The following is a 16862-nucleotide window of genomic DNA, read 5'->3' as shown; positions in this document are numbered from 1 at the left end:
TGCAGCTCCGACACGGCCCAGGTTATTTCAAATGAGAATGTGGTCTAGCTAAGATGTGCGCCTTGAATATCTAAAACACCTCATTCTGAGCTCAGGGATGTGGCTAAAACAGCAAGTGCTATGCAAATACTCTAACTCAGGGGCTGGTGGGCCCTGAAAAACCTTCCTCATTGTCGAGCCACCCTGAAAGATCCACGTAGCCACAGCAAAGGGCAAAGGGATGCAGCTAAGTGCCCTGGTCCCCATCCCGAAACTCTAGCCCGGGGAGCTAAGACTATGTGTGGGGAGAGAAGAATGAGGCTGTTTTCCTGGACTGAGTTGGGGGAGCTCTCCCCGACCCGACACCCTGCTGGGGACTGGAGAAGAGAAAGATTGGGGTTGGAAGGTGGGCTTTGGGGGAAGACACCATCAGGACCACCAGAAAAGGCAACGGGTCAAGAACACAGCACACAGCTCTCCAGCAGCGGAACTTCCTTTATTGAGGAGGATACAGGAACAGACGGGAGCGCCCCCCACCCCCGCCCGGAGCTGCCAACCCCCGGCAGAGGCACCTGAGGACGCGAGCCGCGGCCGGGGCCCACCTCCGCCTGCCACGCCTCAGGTCTCCCCGCGGGTGGCTCCCCGCGAGGGCGCTCGGCCACCCTCCACTCTGCCCACTGACAGCAATAGCTCATCCACACCAACTTACCTGCCGGGTCTGAGAACTCGGGGACCTCCAGTACCTGTGCTGGCAGTATGGGGGGCTCCGGAAGCTTCCCAGACTTCAGCATGTCCAGTTCCGCCTGGAGTTCTCGCACCTTCTTCTTCAGGCGGATACAGTTAGGGCAGAAGGAGGTGGTGGGGAGCTCGTGAGGGTCGGACGCGAGGGAGGCCTCGGCGGGGCTGTGGGCCTTGAACGACGAGCGCTCCTCCTCCTCATCCTCCAGCGCGCCCGGCTCCTTGGAAGCCCCTTGGGAGAGCTCCCAGTCCCCCTCCCCCTGGGTCCGGCTGGCATTCTGCACACCGTGCGACATGGTCATTGCACACCGGCTGTAGGCGTCGTCCTGGTACTTGGGCACTTTTCTGATGACCAGCGAGGTGCTCAGGGCCAGCTGGTGGGCTTCTACTTTAGCAGATTCCAACGAGGCCTCCAGCACATCCTTGAAAATGAGGTCAATTTTCTTCTTCTTGGCCTGGGGGTGCACGTCCCCCTCGTCGAAGCCACGCTTGTAGGGACTTTTGCCCTGTCTCAACACGGGGAGCGGGAGGGGACCCCTCAGGTCTTCTGGGTTATCCAGAGCCTGCTCAGACTTCTCCCTCGGCAACCTCTTCTCTCCTAGGAAGGAAAACCAGGTGTGAGGAAGAGGGGAAAAGCCCCGAAGTGGAGAAACCCACAGAAAACGCGGCACGGCTGCTGTGGGGAGGTCGTCTGACACATCCCTCTGGGTCTGGCTTTGGGGGGGCAGGTGTGATGACAAGTGAGAGGCGGATCCCTCAGTGGATCATGGGGTCTAGAGTCATAGGCCCCAAAAAAGTGGAAAGAACTCTTTTTAAAGAGGCCATTTCAGTGGAACTTTCTGGACACAAGCCCTACGTTTCTAAGTTGAGAGAATGCTACAGGGCCGGTCGTTGGAAGTCTTTTGAAGGGACTTGCCATCCAATCCTCCGAGAAGATGACATCCCACCGGATCAAACTGATTCAACCAGAGCTAAGGGGTGCATTCCCCTACCCGCCAGCCTTCCGCTCCAGTCCCAGCAATGACAAGGTGGCTGCTTCGACTTGGTAAAAGGTACACACAAACCACGAGTTCCAGGCCTTCAGCTCCAGCGAGTCCAAACTACGGCAACTGTCCTTTCTGGTTCTCCCCGTACTCAGAAGGCCAGGACTATGTGACAAAGCATGACGGGAGCCTCTGTGTTGTCACTGAGGACCGAGGCTGGGGGACCTACCGTTGCTATGGGGCGTCAAGATCACAGCCTCAGAAAAGACACCACATGACCACATTGACCCAAAGCCTTCTCAGAATAGAGCTGGCTTCCCTCACCTGACAATGCAAAGGATGTTCTCTTTTCTATTTCTTTCTATCTCATGAATGACTTCAAAGACTTTGGTGAGCTCCCCAAATAAATTGTTCCAGCCTGATTCTTTACAATGGCCAAGACAGTTTCATAAATTGCTACAGAAGTGCCGATGCTACCCTTCTAAGGGGGCAGGTGCTAAGGGGGACCCTCGGAAGGTCGTGGCAGCAGCCTGTGGAGCTTGGAAATCTCTGAGGCTTCCCAGCTCAGAGGCGGGTCCCTGGGAGATGCAACTCTGAGCAATGACTTGACCTGAATATATGTCATCCTCAGGCTTCCGATAGCTGCAGTTGCTAAAGGCCTCTGAGAGAAGGCCCAGGGACCTCCACGGGCAACGCAGATGTCCCATGCTGTGACCAAGCCTCGGCTTCCCATGGCTGGCATGGGGTGCCGTGCCCTGGCCTGTGTGTGACTCCAGGTTTCCCACAGGTGACAGCACAAATGGGAGTAACCTCTTCCAAATGCCCCTTTTTTTCTGTGCTCACATGAATGCTTCAGGAACCGCCTTATTTCCAAGGCTCCTGAGAGTCAGGCGGCTCCCAGCATTTCTCTAACAGCTGAGGGACAGAAAGGGTGGGGCTGAAGAGAGCTCCCACAGAATGCTACATGTTTGTGTTACAGACCAGAGAGGACACTTGTCCCTTCAGCATCTCTAAACATCGAGGGCCACCTTCTCACTTTCTTGGGGACCAACCGAGCAGCAACAGCTGAGGATGTTGGAAGTTCAAGGCCACAAAGTGCCAGGGATTCCCCAGGCCTCTCTGCTCTAAGACAAGGTTGCTCAAATTTCCTAGGATGAGCTGGAGACCTCTTGGGATGCAAAGGCTTCCAGAAAAATCTATGGACCAAAAAAGACCTTTCAGCATTATGAAATTGACTCCAAAGCCTCCATAAACCAGAAGGGGAAACATCACACAGTAAATCCACGACGCAAAGTCGATCATGTAACATAAATTCTTTGAATACAGCATCAGATGCAGCCTGTTCTTAAAAGATAACCATGAAGGAGTAATTTATACTCTCTTCAGGAAGCACCTCTGGGCTCCAACTCATGCCCCTACTTAATAAGAACTCATAACTCATGCTCTGCCTTTATCAAGGCCCCAGCCTCCAACTACAAAGAAACCTCCTTCCACGTAAGACCTGAAGTGACTGCGTACGGGGGCTCCCCCTTCCAGAGCAGGCGGCACCCCCATCTAGGACACCACTAACCTCATCCAGAGTCCGCCAAAGCTACAGGCTACAGAGACACACGTCTAGAGGCCACGGAGCTCACGACTGCTCCCAAGGGCTTTAGGACCAAGGCCACCCACTGCTCTGGCCCTGCCCCGCGGTGACTTTCAGCTTCTTTCCTGCTTCCTACTGCCCAGCCTAGCCAGGGACAGATACGCCTTCCTCCTGTATCTTCACACGTCTCCGTGTATCTCGTTTCAAGTCCCTCTGCCATGCCTCCTTTGAACCACTCCTAAAGGCTCGCTGCCTTCTCTGAGCATTCCCCTTGGGTCTCAAGGCTCTCTGAAAGATAATGCAGCTTGAGGTGCTTTGGAGAAGGCACTGGGGAAAAAAAGGACATTACAAATCCAGAAGAATTCAAGATTACGGCCAAGGGATGGAACCTGTGTCCTCAGCTATGACTTCTCCTGATTTTCTTTTCTTCTCGTGGCATGATGCTTTTGGAGACTTCTTGGCTGTCTTCATTCATTTCTTCTTTTATCCATTCACCAAAGATTTATTCAGCACCTGCTCTGTATCAGACACTTTTACTTGAGGCATCTCCAGAGGCCAAATGGAAACTATTGCAATGTCATCACGGAAGCATGCCTTCCCAGGTGAAATCAGCATGTGCCCAACCCCCAGATCCGAAGAAGACAAGAGATGAGTACGTCTGTTGGGTCTCCTCTCACGGCCCATGCAATCTCCGGATACCTTTTACCAAGTCAGGCAGCAGCTGTGCACCCAGTGTCCACAACCTGCTTTGCTCTGTTTTGTTTTTAAAGATAGCTTGATTTCAATAGGTCCCTCCCACCCTCTCTTCATCGCCTCCACTCATAGTCCAAGTCAAGCTTTGTTTCCAGTGAGGAGTTGGTCAAGAGCACGATATGGCGGGGCTGGGGCACAGCCTTGGTTCTGGGACCAGACGGACTCTGGGGCTCTGGATGTTGGTTTTGATGCAGGAAGGTCCCACTGAAAGAAAGACCTGGACTCACCAGTTTGCCCTGGCTGCACTGAGGATGGCATAAAGAGGCAAAGGGCTAGGGGTTGGAGAGGATTTGAAACCGCTTTCAAATGTCTCAGTTAAATGGAGCCTGGATGGACACCCAGCCACCAGGCCACCAGCCAAACCTCAGGTCACCTCGCCACCTCCCTCCAACCTGCTCATTCTAGCACACCGATCTTTCACAACACGCCATTAGGACTGCCGGTAATGGAGCAGGAGGAGGAAGAACCTAGTTAGTCTGGGTGTCCGTATAACACCGTAGGTTAGAGTGTAGACCCTGGCCTCACACAGATGGGGGTTAGAGAGCCAGCTCGGCCCTCGCAGCCCCGTGCCCCTGGATCATTCATCTGATGCTCAGTTTTGACATTTGTAATATGGGGATAACGAGCCACGTGGGATCACAGTATTGAAAGCTTATAACTGAGGGCTGACAGTGACCGAGGCAGACATTGTTCTAAATGTGTTACATCCGTCGCCCCGTCTAATTCTCAGAGTGCACTTAGGGGTGGGCGCTGCCGTTGTGGTGGTTACATGAGACACTGTGGAAAACCCGCTTGGCACGAATTAAGTACCTAGTAAGTGTCACCTCTGATTGCTATTATTATCGAGGCACTGGCAGTTTCTCATCTTCCCATCAATTTGAGTTGGGGCATCGGGATCCATTTTGACTAAATTTACACGCGTGGCTTCGCGGCCTCATCTCCCTCCCTGAGACTCTGAACTGTCTGTAACGGGGTTTCTGAGACCGTTTCTGAGGGAGGAGAACAAAGCGGGGTGGCCACGGCCCGGCCCAGAGCTGTTGCTCAGACCTGGAGCATCGTTCCCCGAGCCCCTCTGGGTCCCCCCGCCTTGCTGGTGCACCGTATTCCCCGTCGGCTTCCTAAGGCAGCTCCTAGAGGAGCATCTGGAGTGTGGACACTCACCTCGGGCCAGATTGCGGTGGATGGTCTCCTGGGACATGCTGTGCAGCCGCTTCATGTAGTCCTCACTGTACCAGACCCGCAGCCGCTCCCCGGGCCGGATGTCCCTGCAGGCCCGGAAGTAGATGCGCTCGCTGTGCTGGAAGGCCAGCAGGTTCTGCTCCCTCTCCTCCCGGGAGATGACCACGTACCTGGGGGCGAGGGGGAGAGGTGAGAACGCGCCGGCCACGCCCGGGGGCAGGGCCTGCCTGCCACGCCGGGCAGGAGTGGGTGGTCAGGAGTCCCAGCGCACGGACGTGTGCGGAAGTCGACAGGGCAGCTGCCCTGTCGAGGAAAGGAACGCTAGCGAGAGCCAGGCCCTCGTCTCAATGTCACTGTTTAGTGTGACCTCGAGTAAGTCTCTGAACCTCCAGAATCTCTGTTTTCTGAGACTGGAAATGACCCCTGTCCTGCCTACCTCCCAGGCAAATAGAAAATTCAACACCAGATATAAAGGCTATTGGAAAACTGAAGCATCATCTTGTCTAGTCTTCCCTAACTTTGAACCATAGGAGTCCCCAGACCCTGGCAGGCCTCTGATAGTGCCAACGCGGGTATTTGAACTGTGAGAAGGGTGCCCAAGAGATCAATTAATAGATGCTAAAGATCAAAGTCTTGAAAAATACGGGGTCCAACAGGGACAGAGAAGGAAGGTAAATAAGAGGCCATGAAAAGTTGGCAGCCACTGGTTAATCTAAGTCATTTTAAGGTAAGGAAACCGAGGCTCAGAGAGGCTAAGTGACATGCCCAAGGTCACACAGCTAATAAATAGGAGGCGAGATTTGAGGTCTGAGCATTTCCCACTAGAACTCATGGCTCCTATGTTGGCACAGAAAGTACCACCACAGCGAGGCCCAGATAACCTCCAAGTTCCATCAAACCCTCAGAATCAGCCATTCTCCCTGAAATGACATGTCCACCATCCAACCTGCCACCTCGCTCACCTCCAGAAGGGGAGATGACCCTTCCTCTGCAGAGGAGTGGGGGTGCGCAGATCAAAAGGGCAAGAGGAAATTATTCAGGGTTTCAGGTTCTGTCCTACACGAGTGTCTAGGAAATTTGTAGTCAAAAATAAGCTTCTCCTTGTGCTGTGATTTGTCGTAAAAGTCAGGGGAGAAGTCAGTCTCTCCCACTGACATAGCCCAAAGCATCGTATTGGGAGCCGTCAGGGCAAGCAAAAACTCAGAGAAAAGATCCAAATGGTAACAGACAACGAAAAGTCTTCAGCATCACTAATAAGAAAAGAATTCCAAAGTGGCACGTTATCTCATTGGCACAGATTTTTGTTAGTGATAATAGCTGTATTGGTAAAGGTGGGGAGAAAAAGGTCTCCCATACCAATGGTGGAGAATAAACTGCCAGAACGCTTTGAAAAGCAAATCGGCACACACACTTGAACAAGTCTTTGCACACCCATGTTCACAGCAGCATGATCCACGACAGCCCAAAGGTGGAAGCGACCCAAGTGTCCATGGACGGATGGATGGACAAGCACACAGTGGTCTAGCCACACAACGGAATATTACTGAGCCTTAAAAAGGAAGGGAATTCTGACACCTGCTACAGCATGGATGAAGCATGAAGACACACACTAAGTGAGATAAGCCAGTCACAAAACAAGAAGAACTGTACGATTCCACGCACATGAGGTCCTTGTGTGAAGAGTCAAGTTCAGAGACAGAAAGTAGCATGGCATGGCCAGGGGCCGGGGGGCGGAGGGAAGGGAGGGTTAGTGTGGGACGGGTACAAAGTTTCCACTGGGGAAGATGAAAAGAGCTCTGGAGAAGGATGGCGGTGATGGTTTCGCAACAATGTGTGTGTACTTAATGCCACTGAAGTGTACAATGAAAAATGGTTAAAATGGTAAATCTTGTTGTGTGCATTTTGCCACAATTTTTTAAAAGCTAAAAAAAAAAAAAGAAGATGTGAACCAAGCGAACAAAATCTGCTTCCCCCTCCACGCTGCCTGTAACATTGTTTATAACAGCACAAAAGCAAAAACACCTAAACGTCTAACGCTGGAGACACGATTTCACAAGCCGTGGCATATTCGTACCATGGAATGTTACTCATCTGGGGAAAAGTGTTTGCAGAGACTGTTCCATGACACGGAAAATGGTCCTGAGATGAGCAGAGTGAGACCAACAGAACTGAACGCTATTTATACCGTGGTTCCGATCACGCTTTAAAAACAACCCTCGGCAAACTACTTGCAGGAAATACCCCAATGTTTTAACAGCAAGTGTCCCTGTTGGTGGGTCTACTTCTTTGTAATTTTCTGCATTTTCCAAGTTTCCCTAAATAAGCGATTATTATTGATATCTCCACTCCCACCCCCTAATCCACACATTGCCAGTTCCTGTACAGGGCGGCCGTCATGGCGGCCAGCAGCGTGGCACATCTACATTCAAGGTGCCCGGTAGAACTCCTCTTGCCTCCACCCTGCCCCCTCTGGACAGTCTCCTGTGCACTCTGTTCAACTCGGCCCTGGAGGAAGCGGTGACCTTACGAGGGGGACCACTCAAGTCCAGGGAACAATGCATTGTGGCACCAGGATGTAGCAGAGACCCCGGCAGGCATAAGAACCGGGAGGATGGGAACGCACACACTAGCTTTGGCTGCGTCCCCCTGTTGTGGGGAGCGAGCCACAAGCTCCACCCTGTGGAGGCGGGACTTGTAAGATCTACAGCGCTCAGAGCCCAGAACTTACTTTTGTCCAGGATCTTAGCCCCAACGCACCTATGTACGTGTCAGCACCCAACGTGAGTGCTGGTCTCCCTGAGCTTGAAGACTATCTGATCTGCGTGACGCCCAGCCAGGATGTTATTAACGAAAAACTCGGAGGAAAGGAGAGGAGGACCCCTAGCCCATAGAATTCTCTCCAAATTAACATTTCCCACTCTCAGCTCTCCGGTTGTGGGAGCCTGCCCTTTCTCTGTATCTGAGATTTCTTCTGAACGCGAGGAACATTTTCCAGTCCCCAGTGTAGCACGAGTCTGGGGTTTGACACCCAAAGTGAATCAAGCTCGTGGTTAGCACAGGATAGAACTGAGCTACATGCAAACTTTCCTACTTCCTCATACGGAAGGCAAACCATTCATTCATCTTTTTTCTCACAAGAACCGCTCGGATCACAGAACACGAGGAAAGGCTACCATCCGCTCTTCCTTCGGCTTCTAAAGAGCCGTCGAGCTCTAGGCTGGAATGAGTTTCTCTGGCGCTCGACTTTGAGAGCAAAAGAGATGAGGAAGATTTATGCAAAAGAACAACGTCTAGAGTACGTCAGAGGTTTAGAAAGATTCAAGTCAGTTTCCCTTTCCACCCCCTGGTGTTTTCCTACCCAGCTAGCATCAACATTTAAGCAGAGAACCCCAAATCTTTGGATGGATCACAAAGTATCTTCAAAGACCGATCAAAATTTGTTCAGCATCTGGTTGCATTCGGTTGTTTGGAAACTTGGCATTTGAAACATGATATATATGGCAAGTCTCAGTGACTCAGAACAACCCAGTTCCCCGAGAAGATGTTTACGCCAAAGCATTTTTGAGGTGAAACAATGTGGAGCCAGCTAAGTCCTGGCACCAAGTGCCTCGAATCAGGTCTGCCCCTTTGAAATACTTAGCAGCACCACCCAAAGGCTGGACCCGTTCCCAGAATCCTCCTGTCCCCACAGGGCAAGCCCTTTATGAAGGACCATGCCTGCCCCATCGCACGGCTGCCGGTGAGCGAGAGCCCTCCCTGGAACAGAAGGCCGCCAGCGAGTGGCATCTTCTATTTGTTGAGTTTCGGTCACTACCTCCTTAGAGAGAAGACACAGAGTATATCAGAGGGGCTAGAAAATGCTAGCTCTCATTTGATAGCATTTCAAGTCAGACCCACGGAGTTGGGAACCTTGGAAGCACTCAAGGGGGCGGGAGTAGAGGTGGGGGCATGTTCTGAACTGAACCTTCCATGATGATAATGGATGGACGCAGCTGACTTTGGGTCCTGGATAGATAAGCGCTAAGACCATGCTTCTCAAGCCTCACCCACTGCATCTTATCAAGTGCACCATATTTTCTAGCTGTGCCAGTAAATGGCTATCAGTTCCAAGTCAAGAGAGAAAGTAACTCACGGGGCATCTATGTTGTCGGAGGAAAGAGACAAAAGCCAGACTCAGATTCCCCTGCTCGGTGGGGATGGCTCCGACGGAAAGGAGGCTGTCCTGGAGGCAGAAATGGGAAAAGACTGGCCAAGAAGAGGCGGTTCTGTGTTTTCACATGCATTTAGGTCTCCAGGATGGGAGGGTCTTTGGATCAGGCACCCACCCACCAGGCGGTCACCCGGCCTCCAGCAGAGCAACACCCAGCCAGTCCTTGGCACGGCTGGAGGCCCCAGACCCCTAGGAGGGACTTCCCTATCAAGCTGAAACTGGCTGCCCCTTCATTTCCATCCACTGGCCCCAGGTTCACCTTCCCGCGTTGACATGCTTTCCCCATCACCCGCGCAGATGCCAAGAAAAACAAACTCAAGTCTTTTCGATTCAAAGTCGGTAAGTCCCTTCATCTCTCTATCTCCTTTGCTTCCAGTTTGAACGCCCCCACCCACCCCGCATCCCCAGGACCAAAGGGAGAGGCCAGCCAGTCCCTGCTTAGCACTTGACCTTGGTGGGGAAGACCCGGGGCCCTGTTTCCCAGCATCTTTGCATCTCCTGGAAATCGGGTAATCTTGATTTCCATGGCCATGTTTTTTGGCCAAGAATGGCAGAAGATGACCTGGATTCCAAGAGGTCAAAGGCAGGCTAGAACCTTCCAGAAACGCAAGGGGGTTTGGGGACATCCTGCCTGGGAGAGCGTCTCCCTGTCGCGGTGAACAAGCCAGGGCAATGCAGAGGGTGGACGGACCGCCGTGCTGAGGAGATGCCCTGCTGGAGCCAGAGGAAGCCGCTTCAGTGACTTGGGGAAGCCTCAGATCTCGATGGGCAGGGCCTTGCCTGTGACAGACAGACACCAGGGTCCGTGGGGAGCTGTCCAAGAAAAGTTCACGCCTCGGGGGGGGGGCCCTAAGATCCACTGGCAGATGGACGGCCCCTGCCCCTTCTGGTGTCTCCTGCCAGAGACAGTGATGTTCTTTCCAGGACCCCTAACTCCTTTCAGGGAACAAAAGCTATAATCCACTTAGCAGCATCTCGCTTTTGATGTGTCGAGAATTTCACTGCAGCTAAACGGGTAGGAGGGTGCTTCGACTCCCTCAGCCCCTCAGTTGCTTTCCTCTCCTCTAAGAGCTGGCACGGTGTTGAATACAGGGCACCAGAGCGCTTCTGGGATCTGAAAAACGCCAGCCCCGGAGCCTGTCTCTACAGCATGGCTTTCCTCCATCATAACCCCTGCTCTAGGGGCCTCGAGGTTTTCACAGGAAGCGAAGAAAGAGAATACACACCAAAGAAAGATCCTGGAGACTGGGTGTGTTCCAAGTGAGAGATCAATTTCTTTTTATTGCCATCTTAACAAAAATACTTGGGAAGGCAATCTTTGATTCCAGCATCGGAGGGCAGGGCAATGTCAGGCAAGGATCAAGCCTTTGGGCTATCCGACAGGGGCATGTTCAGTTTGGGGTAGCTGGGACCCCTAAAGAACCACAGAATGGGGAGATGGAGCCAAGGACACAGGGACATTGCAAGTGCCCTCCATTCTCCCTGCATGGGACAAAGCTTGGTCTAGGCTTAGAAGCAGCCCTCCAGCAGGCACAGGGTATTGGGGTCCTCCCAGCTCCCACTAAGGCTCAGGGTGGCAGGCGTGGGAGGGTGGAGGGCCAGGGTATGACAGTTTCTCCTACGGTCAGCCTCAGGCCAGGGAGCAAAGAGGGCACGGAGCTGAGCTGCGCCCATGTCAGAGCCAAGCTGGCATCTGCACCCCCACCTCCCCCCCTCCCTCTGGGAATCAGCCTCTCTCCCCACACTCCAGAACGAAACAGGAAGCTAGAGATGTGTGTAGCTAATGCATATGCAGCCCAAGCAAGCAGGGGCAAGGCATGCTGAACTTGGAACAGATAGGAGCCCTCCTGGGCTCTGGGTTCTTCTAGAAGCCAGAGGAGGGGTTGCCTTGTGGACCCCAAGACTTGGGCCCTTTGTCTCCCCCAGCCACTGGCCATCAGCCTTAGTGCTGGGGCCGGGTGGACAGACTCACCTCCTAATGCAGCTGTTGCCTCCCCTGGCACCAGGATTGTGGAGGCGGGGCAGGCAAGAAGCAACACCCCTCCCCACTCCAGATCTGGCCCCTGACGGGGAGCTGGAGACATCCCCAGACCTGGCTTCCAGTCCTGGCCCCCCCACTAACTGCGGTGTCATTTGTCATCTGTGGAATGCAGATGATGATGGTTATAATGATGATGATAATACCGGACGTGGCTGCCTCTCCAGCTGTCCCGAAAACCCACTGAGGTCACACATCTGCAAATGCAGGCGCGAGCGCACAGGGCCCTCTGAGAACACCAGGTCGTCTTCTCTTTCCTTCGACGTCATCCTATTCTTCTCCCCATGCCACAGAAGGCAAGCACAGCAGCTGAGCGCACGCACATGGCAAGCGGAAGGCGGAGGCTGGGGCGCCACCCGCCGGGGCTCCGAGCCCTGGGGGAGGGACGGACAGACCCCTCCTGGGAGGGCTGAGCCCCACGTGCCCGTCCTCAGGCCTCACCCCCTTCAGAAGCTGCAGAATCGGGGCCTGGGAGGCTGGCGCAGCAGCCCTGAGGTTGGCAAGCAGGATTCCATCCAGATGCTCCCCCTTCCCCGTAAGCCTGGTACCATGGGGTGCAGATCCAGAGGCGGCGAGCCCTCCAGGCCGAGCAAGCCTCAAGCGGGTGGCCTCTCCTGCATCTAGAACATCTGCCCAAAATGAGGGAGTGGGGCTGAATACATGCTGTTAGAGCACAGGGCAGCCAGCCTGCGCTTGGCGAGATGACAGCCCCCAGCACCCCCAAGTGTCCTGGACACGAGAGACTAGCCCCCGTCTCTTGGCCAGACACCCCTTCTCCATCCCTCTTCCTCCTAGGGGAGACTGGCGGGGTCAGAAATTGTGCTTTCTCTTCCGAGACCTGGTAGTCCGTGCGGGGGCTGGTGCCGGGGGAGGCTGCGAGGTCTCTGCCGGTGGCGCTTCGGTCTGAGGGGTGGAGCCCGTGGGGGCTGCCCCAGCCGGCCCCTGAGGAGATGCCTGGACCCCATCCCGGATCTCTGTCAGCGTTTGGCACAGCTGACCGACGCGGCTGGTCAGCTCGGCCATGGCCTGGCTGAGGACGTGCATGCTGCTGGCCATGTCCCGGTGCACGGTCACCAGCTCCTGGCAGAACTGACGGAGCGCCTCCGTCTGCTGGGTGTGGGCCTGGAGGAGCTGCCAGTCAAGGCCCGTGCTGGCCGCGCTGGGGTGTGGCCGAGGGGTCCTGCAGGCGGCCTGGGCCTGGGGCGAGGGCCGGGCCGGGGCCTCTGGCTTGGCGCCCATGGGCTCAGACTGGTCTGAGGAGGAGGAGGAGCGGAGCAGGCTGGGCCTGGCCAGACAGGCCTCTTCCTCTGGTGACCGCGGCCGGGGCCCCCGCAGAGGCTGCCGGGAGGGCCCTGGTGCCTCCTCGTCTTCGTCATCTTGGGGGATAGAAACAAAGAAGGGCAATTACAACAGGGAGGAAGCGGGCAGCCCACGGCTTGGATCCACCCCCAGAATCACCTTAGCATCCCCCTCCGCTGCCACCCCTCAGCCCGGTTCAGCACATGCCCGCTCCCCACCCCACCGGGGAGAAACACCTGCTCCCCAAACCCCAAGATACGGGCACCAGGCGTCCCTGGGGAGAAGGATGAGCCTGAGCAGGGCACAGGTCGGGGGACTTGGAGACCCCAGCCCCAGTGACGGCATATCTCAGTGACAGCGTGCCAACCCATCGCTCTCTTCCTCTCTCTGCGACTCAGTTTCTGCAAAACCAACAGCTGCTCTAGCTACCTCCCCAGCCACCTGCGCCCCGAGCAGGGCTGTTAGGAGACTACGTGGGAGAGGAAGATGAAGGCATTCTGCCAAGCTGGGAGAGCGACACCTGCCAACAGGTGCTCTGATGCTCTGGGCCGCTCTGAGTTCCAGCCTCCAGGAGGCCATTCCTGAGTGGCCGGGGGCCCCCTTGCGGCCCTGCTGGAATCTGCAACTTCAAGTCGCGGCAGGGGGATGCCTACAGGCGGGAGGCGGGAAAGGATGGCGCCAGGACAGACAAGGCCTGCCAGTGCAGAGCAGGCAAGCCGCCTCTGCAACCAGCCCTGACGTCCCCTCAGTTCCCCAAGGTGGGCAGCCCAGGCAGACACGTCGCTCCCACCCAGGAGCGCCTGGCGGCACGCAGGGACCATCAGACAGACTGCTCCTTGCAGCCAGACCCAGGGAGGGGCCCAGCCCCTCACACGCGGGCCTCGGCTTTGCCATGATCAAGGCTATGAGCTCCTTGCCATGGCAGGAATAAAAAACACACAGGCTGCCCCTACGGACAGGCACACCCTCCCTGCCTGTACCCGAGGGGCTGAATTCCAACCCCCACCCCCGCCCCCACCCAAGGGGAGGTGATGGGGAAGACAGACGGATTGTTCGTGCCCCTAGCCGCATGCCTCCTGCAAGAGTCCTGGGGCCTCATTTGGGCCGGCTCAGTAAGAGAGTCTGGTGCCTGGGGACCCCTCTTGGTGGGACAGCGGCCACCCCCAGGATCCCGACACCCCTCTGGCGTGGCAGGGTTGGAAGGAGCAGGACGGGCTGAGGTGAAGCTGTTCCCCTCTTCCAGGGCCTCATTCCACTGAGCCCCGGGCCAAGTTCTGGAACAGCTGGTCCACCGCCGGCGGAGGGAGGGCTGGCCGAGCCCGCGGCGGAGGGGTCCCGGGCCCCCTGCCCAGCCTGGGTCACACTTGGTAACCTCGTTACTTCGCTCCCAGGGAGACAGAGAGTGAGCAGGGCAGGGTTTAGAGAACGAACTTCACTGGGGGCAGGGTCCCCTGCTCTTCCTCTTAATTGGGAAGAATCATCACAGGGAGCTGGCAGACCAGGGTTCAAGTTCTGATTCTAAATTGGGCTCTTGGGGTCATTTCTGTCTCTGGAGCTTCACTGCGTGGTCTGGAAAACGAGGAAGTCAGGGATGGTCTTCACGTCTGTCCCCTCCCAGTCCTGAAAACCTGACTCTGAATGGCCACCAGTCAGGAGCCCCAGCCAGAAGGGAAATGAGCAGGATGGCCAGGCACAGGGCCTGGGATGGGAAGGCCGGGTCTCTGAACCCCCGTCCCCAGGCTGGCCAGTGGCCGGCCCCCCTGGACCCTCTTGCCTTGCTCCATCTCTCCGAGGCCCCCAAGTTGGGACTGTGGCCTGAGGGTGGGGGCGTGTGTGTGCAGAAGCAGAGCTGAAGGGGGTGCACCCCCAGCCCCGAAGGGCCTCAATTGCTCCCCCTTCTGGTGAGCCCCGACTCCAACTACAGCCCCTCAGGATGCCCATCCCAGCGGGCTGGGCCAGGAGGTTCCACACCCAAGTCTGTCCTGAGAGACGGGAAGCAGAGGGGAAAGGAACAGACAGATGCTGAGGGAGGAGGGGGTGGAGGAGGACCTGGGACGGGGAGGGGACCCGGTGAGCACAGAGAGAGGGATCTGGGAGGCGTAGGGCCCGAGCAGGAAGAGGCAGAGTAAGGAGAGAGGTGAAGAGTAAGGGAGAAGGCAGCGTGGCACAGAAAGCAGAAAGTCACACAGAAATACAGACATCGGGAACAGACGGAGGGAGAGGACAGAGCTTTCCAGGGCCCGGGCCTGAAGACTTGGCTGCCTTCCTCCAGCGCCCCCTCCCCCTGGCCTCTGCTCTGCGCTTCCCTGGCTGCTCTCTGTTCCTGGAACGTGCCAAGCGCCTTCCTGATGTGGGGCCTCGTACATGCTGTTCTCCTGCGAGGCTCTGCTCTCCCCTCCCCTCCCCTCTGCTGCGCCCCACGCCGCCCGGCCGCCTTAACTCTTGCTCGACCTCCCGGCTCAGTTCCACGGTCCCTCCCGGGAGCCTCCCCCAGGCCCGAGAAGAGCCACCTCCACCCCCCACCCCCCCGCCCTCTGAATGGCTGCACACAATTCACAGGGCCAAAGGCAGAATGAAAATGCATGAATATTCTGAGTCTCCGCAAGGCAAGAGCAGAGCCCAGAACCCAGCAGAGCCCGCGTGACACAGGGCCCCGAGGGAGGGCACCGGTCGCACGCCCACGAGGTCAGCCCTGCTCTGAGGACTTCCTGTGTCCATCCTTCATTCCTTCCCTCCAAATTCCCTCGTGCAATCGTTTAATTAAAGTTGGAAGTCCCCAAGAGCAGGGCCGGCATAGGTTTTACATACGACTCCGTCTTCCCAGCTCCTGGCACAGTGCTCAGGAAATATTCTAAATAAATGAACGGAAAGGGGTGGAGGAGACAGAAAAGGGAGAAGGAGGGAAGACTGGACCAGACAGAGAGGGAGGGAAGAGAGGAGAAGGCAGGTGCATGGGAAATCGCCGGGGAGCTGGCGGGGGCTCGGGGCAGGGAACAGGGCGGTACTCACTGCTGGTCGAGGGGCTGTCCGTGCCGTCCAGCTCCACCCTGGGGAAGCTGCGCCGGGAACGGGCTGTGAGCAGCGCAGACTCGATGGCCCTCTCGTGGGCGGTGAGCACGACGGTGGGGGCCCGGCCCCCGGCCCCGGGGCCCGACAGCGACTGCTGCATGAAGGCCAGCTTGTCCTTGGTCCTCCGTTTCATGTCATCCCATCTGTGCTTAATGTCCTTGACGGAGCGGGGGACCTGGCTGACGGAGGTGATTTTCCGAGCTATGCCTTCCCAAATCTTGTCCCTGTCGGCATGGGACAGCCGCATGGTCTCCCTCCCAAACAGAACCGCTTCGTGACGGGTCACCTCCGTGACCAGAATGTCCAGCTCCTCCTTCGAGAACTTGGGCTTCCTCTTGCGCTCGGCCAGGGGCGCCACATTCCTTGGGTTGAATATCCCACAAAGCACAATTGGGTAAATGACCGTCAACGCGGGTGGTCCTTCTCCTTCCTACTTGCTGGCCACCAGTTGGGGAGCCGGGAGGCACCAGGGCGCCCTCGTCCGCTCACCACCACCACACCCTCCTCCTACCGAGAGGTCCCTTCCAGCACCCCTCAGAGGGCGGGAAGCGGCACGGTGCACGTGGGTGGGAGCGCTGGCCCGAGTCACACGCCTTCGGATTCGGGCCCTGCCTGACCTCTGAGTGGCTGGGCGAGCAGGGCAGCTCACTCAACCTCTCCCACTGCCTGGACCGGGAATAACGACCACACCAACCTGGTCGGGGGGCAGGGGGAGCATAGTGATGTCAAGGAGCTTTAAAGCCCTAAACAGGAACAAAGGATCCTTATTAGGGTTAGGATCCCACGCGGCCTCTATAAATGGCTCGGAGGAAGGACATTTAAACAGGGAGACTATTTACACTGGGCTTCTGTGGTGTGTGGCCTCTGGTGACGCCCATCACAGTGTATTCACAGAAAGCTTATTTGGTCCCGTGGCTCTCTTCTCCTTCCTGGTCCCCCAGTCCCCGCCCAGTCCCCACATCTGGGCATGTGCAGGCTCCCCTCTAACTGGAGCGCTGGCTGGCGGCAGCTCCTGTTGAGGTGGGCATC

General features: G+C 56.3%; 2 protein-coding genes across 7 annotated transcripts in view; one reads left to right on the top strand and one right to left on the bottom strand.

The window, feature by feature from the left end:
• TP53I11 (tumor protein p53 inducible protein 11) overlaps positions 1–16862 on the top strand; it is a 456279-nt gene that overhangs the window by 197327 nt on the left and 242090 nt on the right. The gene's annotated exons all lie outside the window — the stretch shown is intronic.
• Positions 1–16862, bottom strand: part of PRDM11 (PR/SET domain 11) — an 83777-nt gene that overhangs the window by 9327 nt on the left and 57588 nt on the right. For 3 of the 6 annotated variants that reach the window (XM_070487573.1, XM_070487571.1, XM_014861257.3), the window contains exons 6-7: positions 5200–5387; positions 689–1315 (exon numbers count right to left, since the gene is read on the bottom strand). In XM_070487573.1, coding sequence (XP_070343674.1) covers positions 689–1315; positions 5200–5387 — 815 coding nt within the window. Of the gene's footprint in view, positions 1–688; positions 1316–5199; positions 5388–10681; positions 12842–15773; positions 16196–16862 lie in introns of those variants that run through there. The other 3 variants (XM_070487576.1, XM_070487575.1, XM_070487574.1) reach the window with 2 other exon arrangements.

This window comes from Equus asinus, chromosome 17 (genome assembly GCF_041296235.1).
Source record: "Equus asinus isolate D_3611 breed Donkey chromosome 17, EquAss-T2T_v2, whole genome shotgun sequence".
NCBI classification, from domain to species: Eukaryota; Metazoa; Chordata; class Mammalia; order Perissodactyla; family Equidae; genus Equus; species Equus asinus.
Note: the sequence above shows the minus strand (reverse complement) of the source record. Positions and strands in the feature narration are given on the sequence as shown.